General features: G+C 38.7%; 1 protein-coding gene across 3 annotated transcripts in view; it reads right to left on the reverse strand.

Moving 5' to 3' along the window:
- Positions 1-7161: 7161 nt before the first annotated feature.
- The window catches only part of bnc1 (basonuclin 1), a 167002-nt gene continuing 160731 nt past the window's right edge, over positions 7162-13432 (reverse strand). For all 3 annotated transcript variants that reach the window (XM_028822535.2, XM_028822534.2, XM_028822538.2), the window contains 2 exons: positions 9696-11626; positions 7162-9289 (listed from right to left, as the gene is read on the reverse strand). In XM_028822535.2, coding sequence (XP_028678368.2) covers positions 8605-9289; positions 9696-11626 — 2616 coding nt within the window. In that variant the 3' untranslated portion in view covers positions 7162-8604. The remainder of the gene's footprint in view (positions 9290-9695; positions 11627-13432) is intronic.

Raw genomic sequence — 13432 nt, forward strand, 5'->3', positions numbered from 1 at the left:
GGTGTCGCAGCATATTCATTTTTTTTTTGGGTTTTGGGTGCTTGATATAAGTCCTTCAGCACTTACGAACTCCATGGATTCCTCTAGAAAAGAAGTCTTTTGGTCGCGTGTGCAGCCACTCATGCATCACCTGCTGCTCCTCTTCATCTGAAGTCTTTCCACCCCTTTGAGTGGTTCAAAGACATGGTAATCTCTAGGTCTGGAGAGTACGGCGGATGTGGAAGACGTTCGAAATACAGGTTGAAGTGGAGCACATCATGGACAATGTGATGTGGTGAACCATGTCTGATATCCAGGAGCACTGCGATTTCATTCACCATCACTCGACGATTTCCCATCAAAGTGCATTCAGCTTCTGCAGTTGACTCTGGTGTCACTACTTGGTGCGTCTGACTTGGTCAAGAAGAGTCTGTCACAGAACTTTTGCTGTTTTGGAACTTCCTACTCCACTTGGACACCTCCTGTAGTGACAGACATGCATCACTGTATCAATGAATGTTGGTAGGTTTCACCTCTTCATTGCTGAAAAAGCAGGTGACAGAACACTGCTCTTCTTTGGCGCATGTTTCAGGCTATACTTTACATAATGTAAGATATCTTATATAATAAACATCTACGCGTGGAAGTGTGTGTTTCTGTCTGTCCGGCTTGGAAGTGAGAGGTGGAGTTGGGGTAAGGGCTCCACCTCCGAGGATACACAAGTGAGGCCAGCACGTCTGCAAAACGGAACCTCTGCAGAAAGAGTCAACTTGCTTAGCCGCTAATACAGAAGTGAGGCGAGCACATCGGCAAAATGGTATCCCTTTTACTTTTCCTCCAGCTGCTAATACACAAGTGAGGCGAGTACGTTGGCAAAACGAAACCTCCTTGGAGAGAGATGCCCAGAGTAGTTCCTTTCAATTACCTGACATCTCTACATTTGTATTTTTTTTTTCTGACACTTTCAATAGTTTCTATGATCCCGGGCTTTTTACAGCAAGAATATAATATATATATATTTATAAGATATGACATCATGTAGCTTGTCTGCCCCATGCTTTTATGTGCTGAACACTCCTGTTATCACTAAATGATTCTGCCAACTTACAAGACAATGATATTTTGTTGAGAATTTCTATCACAATTTAAACGTTTTCATTTGACTCAACCTTGTATATATATTATATATATATATATATATATATATAGGTAATGCTTAAAGACACCTTATTTGAGTTTGGATTCTGCCTTGCACCCAATTGTGATGAATTAAGTTTTAAAGCCTTGGACATTGCTTATGCTATTTTGAAAAATTTCAAAGTATCTTTTATCATTACATTTGTAATATCACAGTGATTCCATTTTTGGATGGTTCTTTCTTCATGGGTGCTGTCCTTTTGTGACTACCCAAATTGTTTATGACATGCGAGTAATCGTTCCCAACCTACATAAGAGGTTGGTGTGCTCCATTTGCTGTCTGACAACTGGATTCTTTGGCGTTAATCTTGTGTGTGACTCAGGCTCAGAATGCTATGTAATTACAGTTGTTCCCAAGTCAGATTTGGGGTGACGTGTAATGCTCCGCTTTACAGTTTTTAGCCAGAATAATGCTTGGGACAGTCTTCTGCTGCCATCTAGTGGATGAAATAACATCATGCTACAAAAACCCATGAGTATTTCTATACATTTTACAACTCTGCGGGTAAGTAATGAATATTCATGAAGAGGTGGACCAGTCAAGCAAAACACAATGACTTGTAAATGAGAAGCTATAAAGTCCTTTTTAGAACAAATTGAAACTGAACCATCAGTTGAATCAAGCAATAGTCATCAGGCATTGACATGGATATGACCGTGATATACCTGGTGTCTTCAGCTGCATAATGCTGCAGTGGGGTGCAAGTAGGAGCGTGGAAAAAAGTCAAAATGATTGTGATTAAGTTAAAGGACAAGAAAGAAGTTAGCTCCCTAACACAATGTCCAAAATGCATCAACTGTCAACGTTCATGTAGAGGAAATGTGGAAGTAACTAAAGCCTTGCACTGTGGTTGACTGCAATAGCACAAGGAGCACGTCGACCATGTGGATCAGGCCCTGATATTCTACCATCTCATGTTCAAGCAACAGAAAAAAACATTATAAGAAAAAAACGTAAAGAAACACGCTTGCACTCTCCCAATTGTGACATCAGGTTGTGCGTTGGTAACTATTTTGAAACATTCCTTACAAAGGATGTGTATTAAATCTGTATCAATACAGCAGTGAACACTAAGCATTACCTTTCCTATTATATTTATGTTAATGTTTTAATATTTATACGTTTCTGTTACACATAACATTCTCTATTGTTGGAAAAAAAATTAAGTTTTTGAGTAGTTTTTCAGGGGGTTAACATAATGCTAAGGATGCTACAAAATAATCCATCCATTATCCAACCTGCTATATCCTAACTACAGGGTCACGGGGGAGCTGCTCGAACCAATCCCATCCAACACAGGGCGTAAGGCAGGAAACAAACCCTGGGCTTGGCAGCAGTCCACCACAGGGCATACACTCACATGCAGGACTATTTTGGATTGCCAATGCACCTAACCTGCATGTCTTTGGACTGTGGGAAGAAACCGGAGCACCCGGAGGAAACCCACGCAGACACAGGGAGAACCTGGGAAGCAAACCCGGGTCTCCTGTGAGGCAGCAGCACTACAACTGCGCCACCGTTCCGCCCTTGCTACATAATAATATACAAAATAAACATCATAAATCAGATAGTAAAAAGGAAACTTATAAATTGGGGTACATACCTTTTTCCTATTGATTTTTTTTTTTTGTGTTTCAGGTTTTGACAATTGCTTTTGTTTTATTTATTCTGGGTTCCCTCACTCCTGCCTGTGTTACAACTTTGGTATTTGTTTTCTTCCACCGATTCCAGTTCTTTTTTCATTACATTAAAGTTTTGGCATCACAACATCAATGTAAAGACCTGCAGGATGAATGACTGCTCCAGAGAGGGAAATAAAACACTATTGATATGTTTTATGCTAAATGTCAAACAATATAGTTCACAAAGAAATGTAATTGTAGAGCTTAATTTGATAAACATGCTTCTGAATTCTTGGTCAATATAAAATTATTTTATCTCTTTTATAATGCAATTTGCTATACCTTTATCATGGCTTTCAAATATACCCAGGGCATCACTGGGGACTTCTGGGAGTCAGTATACACATTTCTTTCCAAGCACTATGGAGTATCAAATGCCTACAGACAATACAAAAAAAAATCTAAACACACACAGTGGGGGGTCTCCATTTGTCACAGGGCTACATGACATATAATGTCTATATTTACATTCATGCAAAGGTTTGGACACCCCTGGCCAAATTACGTTCTTTTGAAACTTGAAAGAAAAAACAGTAACTACAATTTTGACGGCAAACAAAGTAAAACAATGGTATTTTTTAGGAAAATGTTAATGTACAGTTACGATTTACTTGATGAGCTAAAAAAAACACAGAAAATTAAATGTGGCATTTGCAAACACCTGAGCACCCTTACTGAGTCAGTACTTAGTGACACCTGAAAAATTAACTTTCAGACAATTTCTGTAGTCAGCTAAGAGTCTTTGAGTTTTGGTTTTGACCGTTTGTCCTCATTCTTCTTTGTAGATCACTTCCAGCAGTGGGCACCTCTAAGATCTAATCGCAGACTTTGGACGATAGTCAAGTCTGGTGAGCCACGCACACGTTTGCTCATTAGGTAAACCAATTTGAGTGAGACACAGTTTCTAATTACTCTTCCAGTCCTAGACTGGAGGAGAAGACCTCCACAGACCTGTGATGCTGCTTCTGGTCCACCCATGAAAGCTCCAACCCTTCGAGTTGCCCCACTCTATAAGAATTTGGCATTCATTCATAAGAACACATCTGACAGACTGCCCATGGAAGCAACTAAAACCAGATTGCTGAAACAATCTCAAATAGCTTTGTTATTCCTTTTTCGTTTAGTTTTTTTTTTTTAAGCATCACTGCTATTAAATGGAAATCTTTTTGGAGATTCCAACATTTATTTTTGCCCCTTTTCTTTTAGTTAAACAGGGGACTATGAAGGCCATTCCTAAACCATAACCTTCTATTTCTTGAGGCACCTCTCAGTAGATTTTGAAGTGTGTTTTGGAAAATTTTCTTGTTGTAGAAGTTTCCTGACTGACTGTCCGATATTCTCTTCAAGGATGTGTTGAGATTTAGTGGAATCCATTCTTCCCTGTACAAGCTTAAACACAAACCCAAAGTCATACAGATCCACACCATACATAACAGTTGGCAAAGTGTTCATTTCCTCAAGTGATGCTCCTTTATTTCACCAAATAAATTCTTCAGCCACAAACACAAAAGATTTGATTTTAGCTTCATTTGTGCACAGCATGTGGTTCCAAAAGGCCCCTGTTGCAGATTGCAGGTAAGGTTTCTTTCAGATGGCTCTTCCATAAAGACCATTTCCATGTAAGTAATGCTGCCCAGTAGAGCTGAGCACCACCACTCATTTCTCAGAAGCTCAGCTGCAGTCATACCGGGGGATCTAGTTTGCCTTTCTGCACTTCTTTCTGAAGATTTTCTTGGTCTTCTGGATCTTGTCTAGATCTCCACAATTCCCCTTAATTTTGGGACTGTAGAAATTGCTAGCTGGAAGCTCTTTGATATCTTTTTTTACAGCCTTCTCTTGTTTTGTAGACATCACTTTGCTTTATTTTCAGATCTTCAGTCAGTTGCTTAGAAGAGCCCATAGCTGTTGAGTCCTGCACAGTGTCTGAGGAGTCAAACACTTTATTAAGCTCTGGATTTGCCATCAGCTGACAACACCTAATGACAATTCTTGACCAGCCTAACGCCTTGTAATGAGCTCCCAAATCCCACCACAGGTTATGTGATTGACTCAAAAAGTCAACACCTTTAATATATTTACTGTAGGTCCGGACCTCTACTTTGACCCACCCACAAACAAATCAAACCGTTACATATACTTAAACTAAGTTTATCATATAGTGAAGCACAATACAAAATTATTTGCAAAGCCCTTACTACTGAGTACCCTCCTAGACACACACACCCTTTAGCTATACAACAATGTACATGATTAAGACAAATAGACAGTTATAACAAATCCAAATGAAAGTTTAAACGGTTCCAAGTGAATAACTGAATGCAGAGAATAGCACAGGAGGATGGCTAAGTAATAAGTAAACCTGTAAATTTCCTGAATTGTGAGACTCTGTTTTCATCCGCCTGGCCTAGCTTCCTTTTCTTCTGCTGAAAAATAAGACCTGCTTTACCAAAGATGGAAAAATGACAAACACCAAAATGCAAAATCTCACACAGAACTGCTGCTGCTGTCTTGCCCCTCTTCTTCGTTCAAAAAGCCGGTTTTAAGGCTCATTTGCTGGACTGAACACGAAGTCCCTCCTCTGCTAACGTCCCGACTGATCATTAACTCTGTTCGAGAAGCTTCGTAAAGGAATATACCAACCAAAAATGTCTTTCTTTTTGTTTAAATATGTTTGTTACCTCATGTAAGTTATAGGGATGGCCCGAGGAATATTGTTTAATTTCATGTTTTCATACAAAACAGAGGTAATAATGCCCATGTTTGAATGGACGTGTACAGTGACTAACAAAAAAAAAAAAACAATATCGGAAAGTACATGAAAAAAATTTCACATCATTCGTGTCGTATAATCCAGATTTCAAGACATCCAGTTGTATGGTCACAATGTGCAAAACGCATGCATTTTTTTGTTAAAATATTGTTAAATCGATATTTCTGGAAAGAGAAAGTAGCCAACAACAAGGAAGTCTTTTCACTCAGGGTTGTGCTTTGAATTCAACACAGGACTCCTGACAAATGAATCAGGGCAAGGGATGGATCTTCAATTTAAAAGTGCGACCCATGTGAAAAAGGCTTTTTGGTTGTTAAGTACTTTTTCAGGAGGTATCAATTCAGCAATACTTTAGCAAAAAATGCATGTGTTTTCCATGTTGTGAGCACATGCCTGGATGACTTGACATATGGGTTATGTCAGACGAGTATCATGAGATTTTTTTCCATGAATGTATTTGTTACTGACTGTTGCTGTCCAGCATTGGTCACAGTATGCTTACATTCAAGCATAAACTTTCTGGCCTCCTTTCTCCATGAAAACGTTTTTTTCACAGTTACCACTACAAACCACATAGAGTAAGTACCATGTATAAAAAAAAATATTTTTGTTTGGTGTATTATATTAAAAAAGTAGTTTTTAAAACACAAATTCACAAGGGTGCAAATAAACAGTGAATGATGTATAGACATCACTACAACCTACCAAGCTAAGAAAGACCAAATTAATGATTTAACAAGTTCTGAAGCCTTACAACTAGAAAGCAGGCTCAAACATTTGCAAATTTCACATTTACTCTTATTTTTTTTTCTCTGTTCAAATAAATCATAATGGTATATTAATATTTTCATAAAAATGTCATTGTTTTAACTTGGTGATGTCAAAAGCCCTATTTGATCAGGATTAATTTTACACCAGGAGCTGGGGTAAAATAATTACCACCAGTGGACCTCTGTAATTTTTACACCCTATTCAAAGGGGATTAGTTTTACTCCAGGAGGTGGAGTCAAGTCAGTGCTTGATGTGGGCCAGTATGCCAGAATTTCCCCATTCTTGCCTTATGAGTAACAGTAATGTACGTGTACAGGTGCATACCATTGGTCAGGACAACATTAGCAACCCTTATTTATAACAAAAAGCTGTCTGCATGAAACTCCAACGGGAGACCCAAAACAGCCTACATGCATCCAACCCCGCGTTTCAATAGAAATTGTTATTGGCACAATGGAATTTTAGTCCTATCTAAATTGCTCAAATGAATGGAATTTTACTGATATGTTGATTCATACTGGACTGCTGGTTTAACCTGGGCTTACTTTTTACAAACCTTTTATAGAAGGTAAAAGCCTCCATAATTTATACCAAGATGTGAACACGGAATCTGTAAAATGTTGCTGACTCGTGCGATTCAGATGGGACTAAAATTACAGAAGTAATGATTTTACCTCACCTATTGGTGTAAAACTAATCCCATCCTAACAGTAGTGCAATTGTATTTACTGATTTTTTACTTCAAATGGCAACAAAATATATAATTTAGTCAGGGTGTATAAATCTTTCCATGCAACTGTACAGAAAAAAAATACAAGCTTGAGTACTTGTGAAAACACATTTATAAAAAATACAAAAATTGTCTTCTTGTCAGTGAAAAATAAACCATTTCAAGTAGATTCATTTTGCTGGTGGTTTTAATACTGCTTTTATTACACAAAGAGCTTGAACTGGCTTCATCACAGTTAACACTAAGTCTTTGGTCAAATATTTTTCCTTTTTTGAAATGTAACAAAATTGTAACAAACCAGTAACATCAAATAATAACTTACTGACTGAAAAACACAACACATTTTACACATTTTGTTCTCAATGAAAAAAAGTCTACAAATGAAATTTGTTATGACCAAATGAATGTATACAACTGCATCTGTTGCCAAGGAAGAGAAACAAATAATAATAAACCACCCAATCTGCCAATTTTGAGACAAAAAACCTTAACATGAAATGTCTGGGAAACTAAGTCAACACTGAGTTGGCACAATAAAAAAAATGATTGAAACTCTAAAGAAAATGCAGTCAAAGCACTTAATTACCAAGTACACATAAAAGTGAAACATATTACAGTTTTGTTTCATAACAATAGTTAACAAGTACAAAATAAGTGCATAGAAACCGAAGACGAACAGAACAGGCAGAGCTATCAATTTAGCTATTACGCCTTGTGATCCAAGAACCGAAAATGAGTTTATTTGATACAAATCTGAAAGAAGAACATCTGAAGCATGTTTCACCGCATCTGCCAGAGGTGCACACGCAAAAAGGATGTGCCGCATTTTACTAAGTTGTAAATTTGAGGTTTTCCTTTCCTCCGCTACAATAGCAAGAGGAGGCATTTTGGTATTCGGTCACAATGGCAAGCAGCCCATTCCTACATAAAAAAAAAATTCCTCACCAATGCAAATTTTGAAGAAACGTAGTAGAAATGTGACAAAATTCCTTTCTACGTGTGTATTACAACTAAGAATTTCCCCAATGTAAAAGGAGCTCTTGTTCCATATGGATTACAGATAACCACAAAGTACAATACTGTTTAAATAACTTCATTTAGTTTTTTGCAATTTGGAACACTCTTTGGAAAATGTTAAAGGGAGGCTAAAATGATGCAGTAATGGAGATACAAAATTATTAGATATTCTACTTCCAGCTCTTCCACTGATGAAAAAAGTAAAAGTAGTTCAACGTAAGGATTTGTTTCATTTAAATTCTGAGGAGAATGTCTTGTCTTTATCCATTAGGGAGAGAACAAGAAAGAAGGGGCTTTGTGGCATCGCTTGTACAGTCGTGAAAGCCATGCTTCACACTTTATCACGATTCCAAATGTTGCCTTTTTTAACGTTCTTTTTTCAGATAATGTAGGGAAATGGGAAATGCTCAGTGTTTTTTTCTTTCCCCCAATGCTGGGCCAGTTGTTTTCCAAAAGATCATATACGTTCATCACATGTACTGCTCCCCAGATTTCGATGTAAATTGGGGTTCTGGCTGTGCCGGTTGCGGCTGCGTACTGAGGAGAACATTGTATTGCACCCCGGGATTTTACACTTGTGAAGCTGACGAAGGTGTACCGTTTTATAATGAGCCCTGAATGTCCCTTTGTTACTGTATACTTTTTGGCAGATATGGCATGTAATTGGCGAACTGGATGGCAAGTGAAACACGAGGCAGTCACTTGTCTTCTCGGTCACTGGCAAGTTTGGGGGAGATTCCTCTTTGGATGTCAAGTTTAAACTTTCAGGACTTTCCACACTTTCATCCAAGGAGATACCTTCCTCACTCCCACAGTCCGAGTCCCAAGAGCAGTGTAAGCTGCTCTCTGATTTGGACATGGAAGAAGTGCTCAAGTCTAACACAGCCTCTTCCTCTGCAGCATCCTCCTTCTGCATATCCAGGCAGCTCTCCCCAGTTTTACTCATGGGAAAAACCAGACCCATCCTGTTACTTCCTTTCAAGATCACAGATGTCTGGCCAATATATTCTTTTAGTCTGAAATCTGGCTGAAAGTCCTTATCTAAATCTCTGCAAGGTGCGGGGCTGAAGCAGTGAGTACCTGAAGCTCCATATTGGTCTTTGGTCAACAGCTTGTGATGCAGATTCATGTTAGCGCTGTGCCTAAAGGTTACAAAATGTGAAAGTTACGAAAACAGGTTTACTTTGTTTCATCTAGCAAGCATATAGGAAAAAGTGTGTGCATAACATCTTAGAAAAGTACAGATTTACATTAAAAGATTAGGGAATAAAAACAACAAAATATAGTTGGGTCCTAAAATACACCATTGCCCGATCCCCATGTAGGTGGTGTTGGTTTTCAACACCACTGGAATTAAAATTAAATTTGTGTGAGCTTGCTTGTTGGGTCAAATAGGTCTTCTCTTGTGTGAATTTAGTTATGTGCAGAAAACTAAACTGAAGCAAGGTCAACTTGGCCCACATCTTGACTCTTGCCTTCTTCAGTGAAGATCTGCAGATTAAGCAAAGACGACTACAAATCATGCATCACTTGCAACACAGTTCTCACCTGTCTCTGCTTCTCCTAGAAGGGAAGGCTGCGTTGCAGCCATCGACAGAACACATGTGCAATTCCTTCAGGTGCACATTACGATAATGCATTTTTACACTGTACTGATTTTTAAAAGTCTTATCACAGATCTCACAATAATGAAGGGTTTCTTTGTCGATGGCTACGCCATGCAAATCTGTGTATGCCATGCTCTGAGTTTCATCGAGGCCCAAAGGTAGGGTTTCCTTATTGTTGGTTAAAATGCGGTAGAAGCCGCCATTCTGCAACCTGTGTTCATTCTCCATGTAATGACTATCACTGTCTTTGTTGCACAGCTGTTTCTCCATATAATTTTCAATTTTGGACATTGACATGGATTTCATACCATCATGTTGCTCTCTTTGCTTCCTGTCTGATGGTGCTGTGCTTGTAATAACGCTGTCTCCTTGAGCACGGAGAAAATGGTTTTCCATATGATAGAACTCTTGTTCTTGTTCCTCCTCAATGCTTGCAGACATTTTGGCATTTATTTGTCCATGGATTGAAGATACTGAATGTTCTTTCTCGGTTGAATGGATGACCGATCCATCAACTTTGACAATTGTTTCAGTTTCATAGGAGTCCTCGCCGTTTTCATGTTCATCACTGCCTCTTATCTGCAAGGGAATCTCCTCATCTGAATCACCGTCTTCGGCACACTCATCTGCAGTGTCGACAACTTCTTTTTCAATTTTAATAGGCATGCTAGATTTGCGGGATTTTTTCTTTGGAATTGGATCAGAGGAAGGTTCCACAGCTGCAGGTGGTTCCGGGACAGAAGATGAAATCAGTGGTAATGAAGGCAGAGAAGCTGGAGTGTTCGCTAGCTCTGCAGGGGTCACTAGGCTGCGATAAAATGGAAGAACGGGCTGCACAGTCTTCAGATTTGGAAACAGAATCCCAGCGTGACCACTGCTAGGCAAGCTGTTCTGCATTTTAGGCTCTGGGCACGGAATCATATAACTTGGAATCGGCCTGCTGTCCATTGATGTGACTGTATTAAACTCTGGTCTTTTATCGGCCTCACTTGTTAGGTTACTTCTCAGATCTTTATCCCTGTTGTTTCTGTTCATGGGCATGTGCAGGCGGGGGTTTGGATTGGCACTATGGCGATTACGGCTCCGTAAGGAGCTGAACACCATGTTGCAGCCTTCAATTGTACACTTATGCTTGATCTTTAGATGAACTGCATTGTAGTGAATCTTGAGAGTGCCTTTATCGTAAAATGTCTTTTCGCAAGCATTGCAAAAAACCCGACCCTTTTTTGGCCCTCCACTACTTTTGTCTGGAGACCGCAGCTTACCATCAGGAGAAATCTGGGCGATCTCAGAACTTATAGATGCATTACATGGAGTTGAAGGGCTATCAGAAAAATCATCACTGCCAAGAAAGTCCTCAGCTTCTACTTTGGTGCCAGGTTCAGAGGAACATCCATTCCTGTCACTGCTGGATGCATATGAAGCTGTGATAGGCATAAGAAGACTGGATTCGGTGTTGGGAATTTGAATGTCTGGTTTGATTTTATAGTTTGGTTTTGAAGCAGAATCAAGAAGAAAAGCATCAGGTGGAGAGCCAATTAATGGGGCTGGGAGAGGGCTAAGAAACTGAAATGGCAGCATGAAGGCCATGTTGTTAATAAAATTTTCAAAGTGGTGAATATTGCTAGAGTTTATTTTTTCCATGTTGGCAGACACGGCAGGACTTCTGTGGCTGCTGTTTTCAATGAAAGCTCGAATGTCTGAATTAGTTCTTGTGCTGGGTATGACGACTGCCTGTCCTTCCTTGTCTTGAATAACCATGAGCTCAACGATTGATTTGGTTTCTCCAAAACGAAGAAATTGTTGTAACGTCGCAATTTCCTCCTCATAGGTCATAATAGCCCAACGGTCCAGCACTTTTCCTGATACATCCTATAAATACAGTAAATATTAAAAAAATGACAGAATGTTTACAGAACTCTTTAGTTATAAGTAAATCTTATTAAACACATAAAATACTGTTTTCCTTTTATGGCTGAGCTGTAGCCAACAGCGATTTTCATTGCAATTGAACTATCCTGTAGGTCTAGCTCAAACATAGAGAAACTTAATAATGGACAACTGATGGAGACAAACAATTCTGGGCAGAAATATGCTACAGATAAATTAAAAATGTATATGCTTACCTTATATATATTTTAAATTAGACTGAGGTCTCTAAGTAAAACCATTTTTGCCTTAAGGAATGGAAATGCACTAAGTGCAACTGCTACAAAATGGTAAAAATGAAGGAAAATATTAATATACCACATTAACAAAACCAATATTACAGCTTCACAAATTTGTAGCAACATTAATTTGTGTACCTAATGGTAAGCAATGCAAAGGAGAGAACAAACAAACCACTACATACAGCTGTGGTGGTAAGGGTGAAAATGACAATCGAATTTAAAAGCAAATATCCAGAATCTAAATAGAAAGATTTACATCTCATTACTTGTGGCTTTACATTTGGAACATGACATCCCGCTAATACTATTGACAAAAATTAGCAAAATTCAAATGTTGACTGTCTTACACGATGCCTCAATACTGTTTTTTCCATTTAAAATGCAAACATTAGTTCACACTCTCACCTTTTTTCCACACTAGCACAGCTTGTTTAACCCCCAACTCTGGAGACTGTAGAAAACAGTCTCCAGAGATGCATATTTCTGAAAATGTCATGTGGATGGGTGAAAACAGAAGTTTGAAAATGCAGACTAACTACGCTCTGGTTGGTTTGTGCTTATTAAATAGTCCTTCCCTGTCTGGATCCTGTTCACTATAACATTTCATTCCCTGAATGGTCACCCTTCACAGAAGAAAACCATATTTTGTCTATCCTCTATCCCTGTCCTCATCTGTAGCAGGTAAATGCCCAGATGAGTTACAGGAGAACAAGTTGTCAGCCTCCCTCTCCACGTCACTAGTCTCAGCGTTGTGTGGCATTGTACTCCTATGTGTTGAGAGAGATTCTCTTCGTATTGCCTCTCATAGTCTGAAATACAACAGAACAACTGTCATGTTCAATTCTTCCCAAATTGACTGATACTCTTATTTCAATCTCACATCTTTAAGTTTTGATGCAACCTTCAAAATTTAAACTGCGCTGTGCAGGTACTTTTGTCCCACTGTTCATGACAGATAGTTCTCCTTATAGCACTTTCAAAAGTCACTGTTCTTGTACTGACATGACTCTGAGTCTGGATTCTCTGCTGCTTTGCTCACCATATACTTGTGCGTTACTCTCAATACAAGTTACTCCTCATTGTCAGTCCAAACAGTCTGTTTTTACGTTTTTCATATTTGCCATTGCTGTTCTTAAGATGCAGATTAATGTCTAGCATGGAGGACATTTCCTCTTCCCATTTCTACCAATGCATGCATGTTCAGTATAGGGAAATAGCTACATCATATGTGGTTTTGGCTGTTTTAGTGTGGGCCAAGATGCTTTCATAAAAAATGTAAAAATGCTAGTGTGGGCTGGGATTATTTTTGTTTACACTATTTTAAAATGAAAACAGAGTAGTGTGTCCATAACCTTAGTGCTCACAACAAACACAATGCATGATAATTTATTGTATGTATATTCCACATGGATAGAGAAATGGAAATAAAGCCCTAATGAAGTAATCCCATTCTACTGATTTGCCTTCCCTTCAAATCCCATCCTAAAGTTATCTACATAAAAGAAAA

The sequence above is a fragment of the Erpetoichthys calabaricus genome, chromosome 17 (genome assembly GCF_900747795.2).
Source record: "Erpetoichthys calabaricus chromosome 17, fErpCal1.3, whole genome shotgun sequence".
Lineage (NCBI taxonomy): Eukaryota > Metazoa > Chordata > Cladistia > Polypteriformes > Polypteridae > Erpetoichthys > Erpetoichthys calabaricus.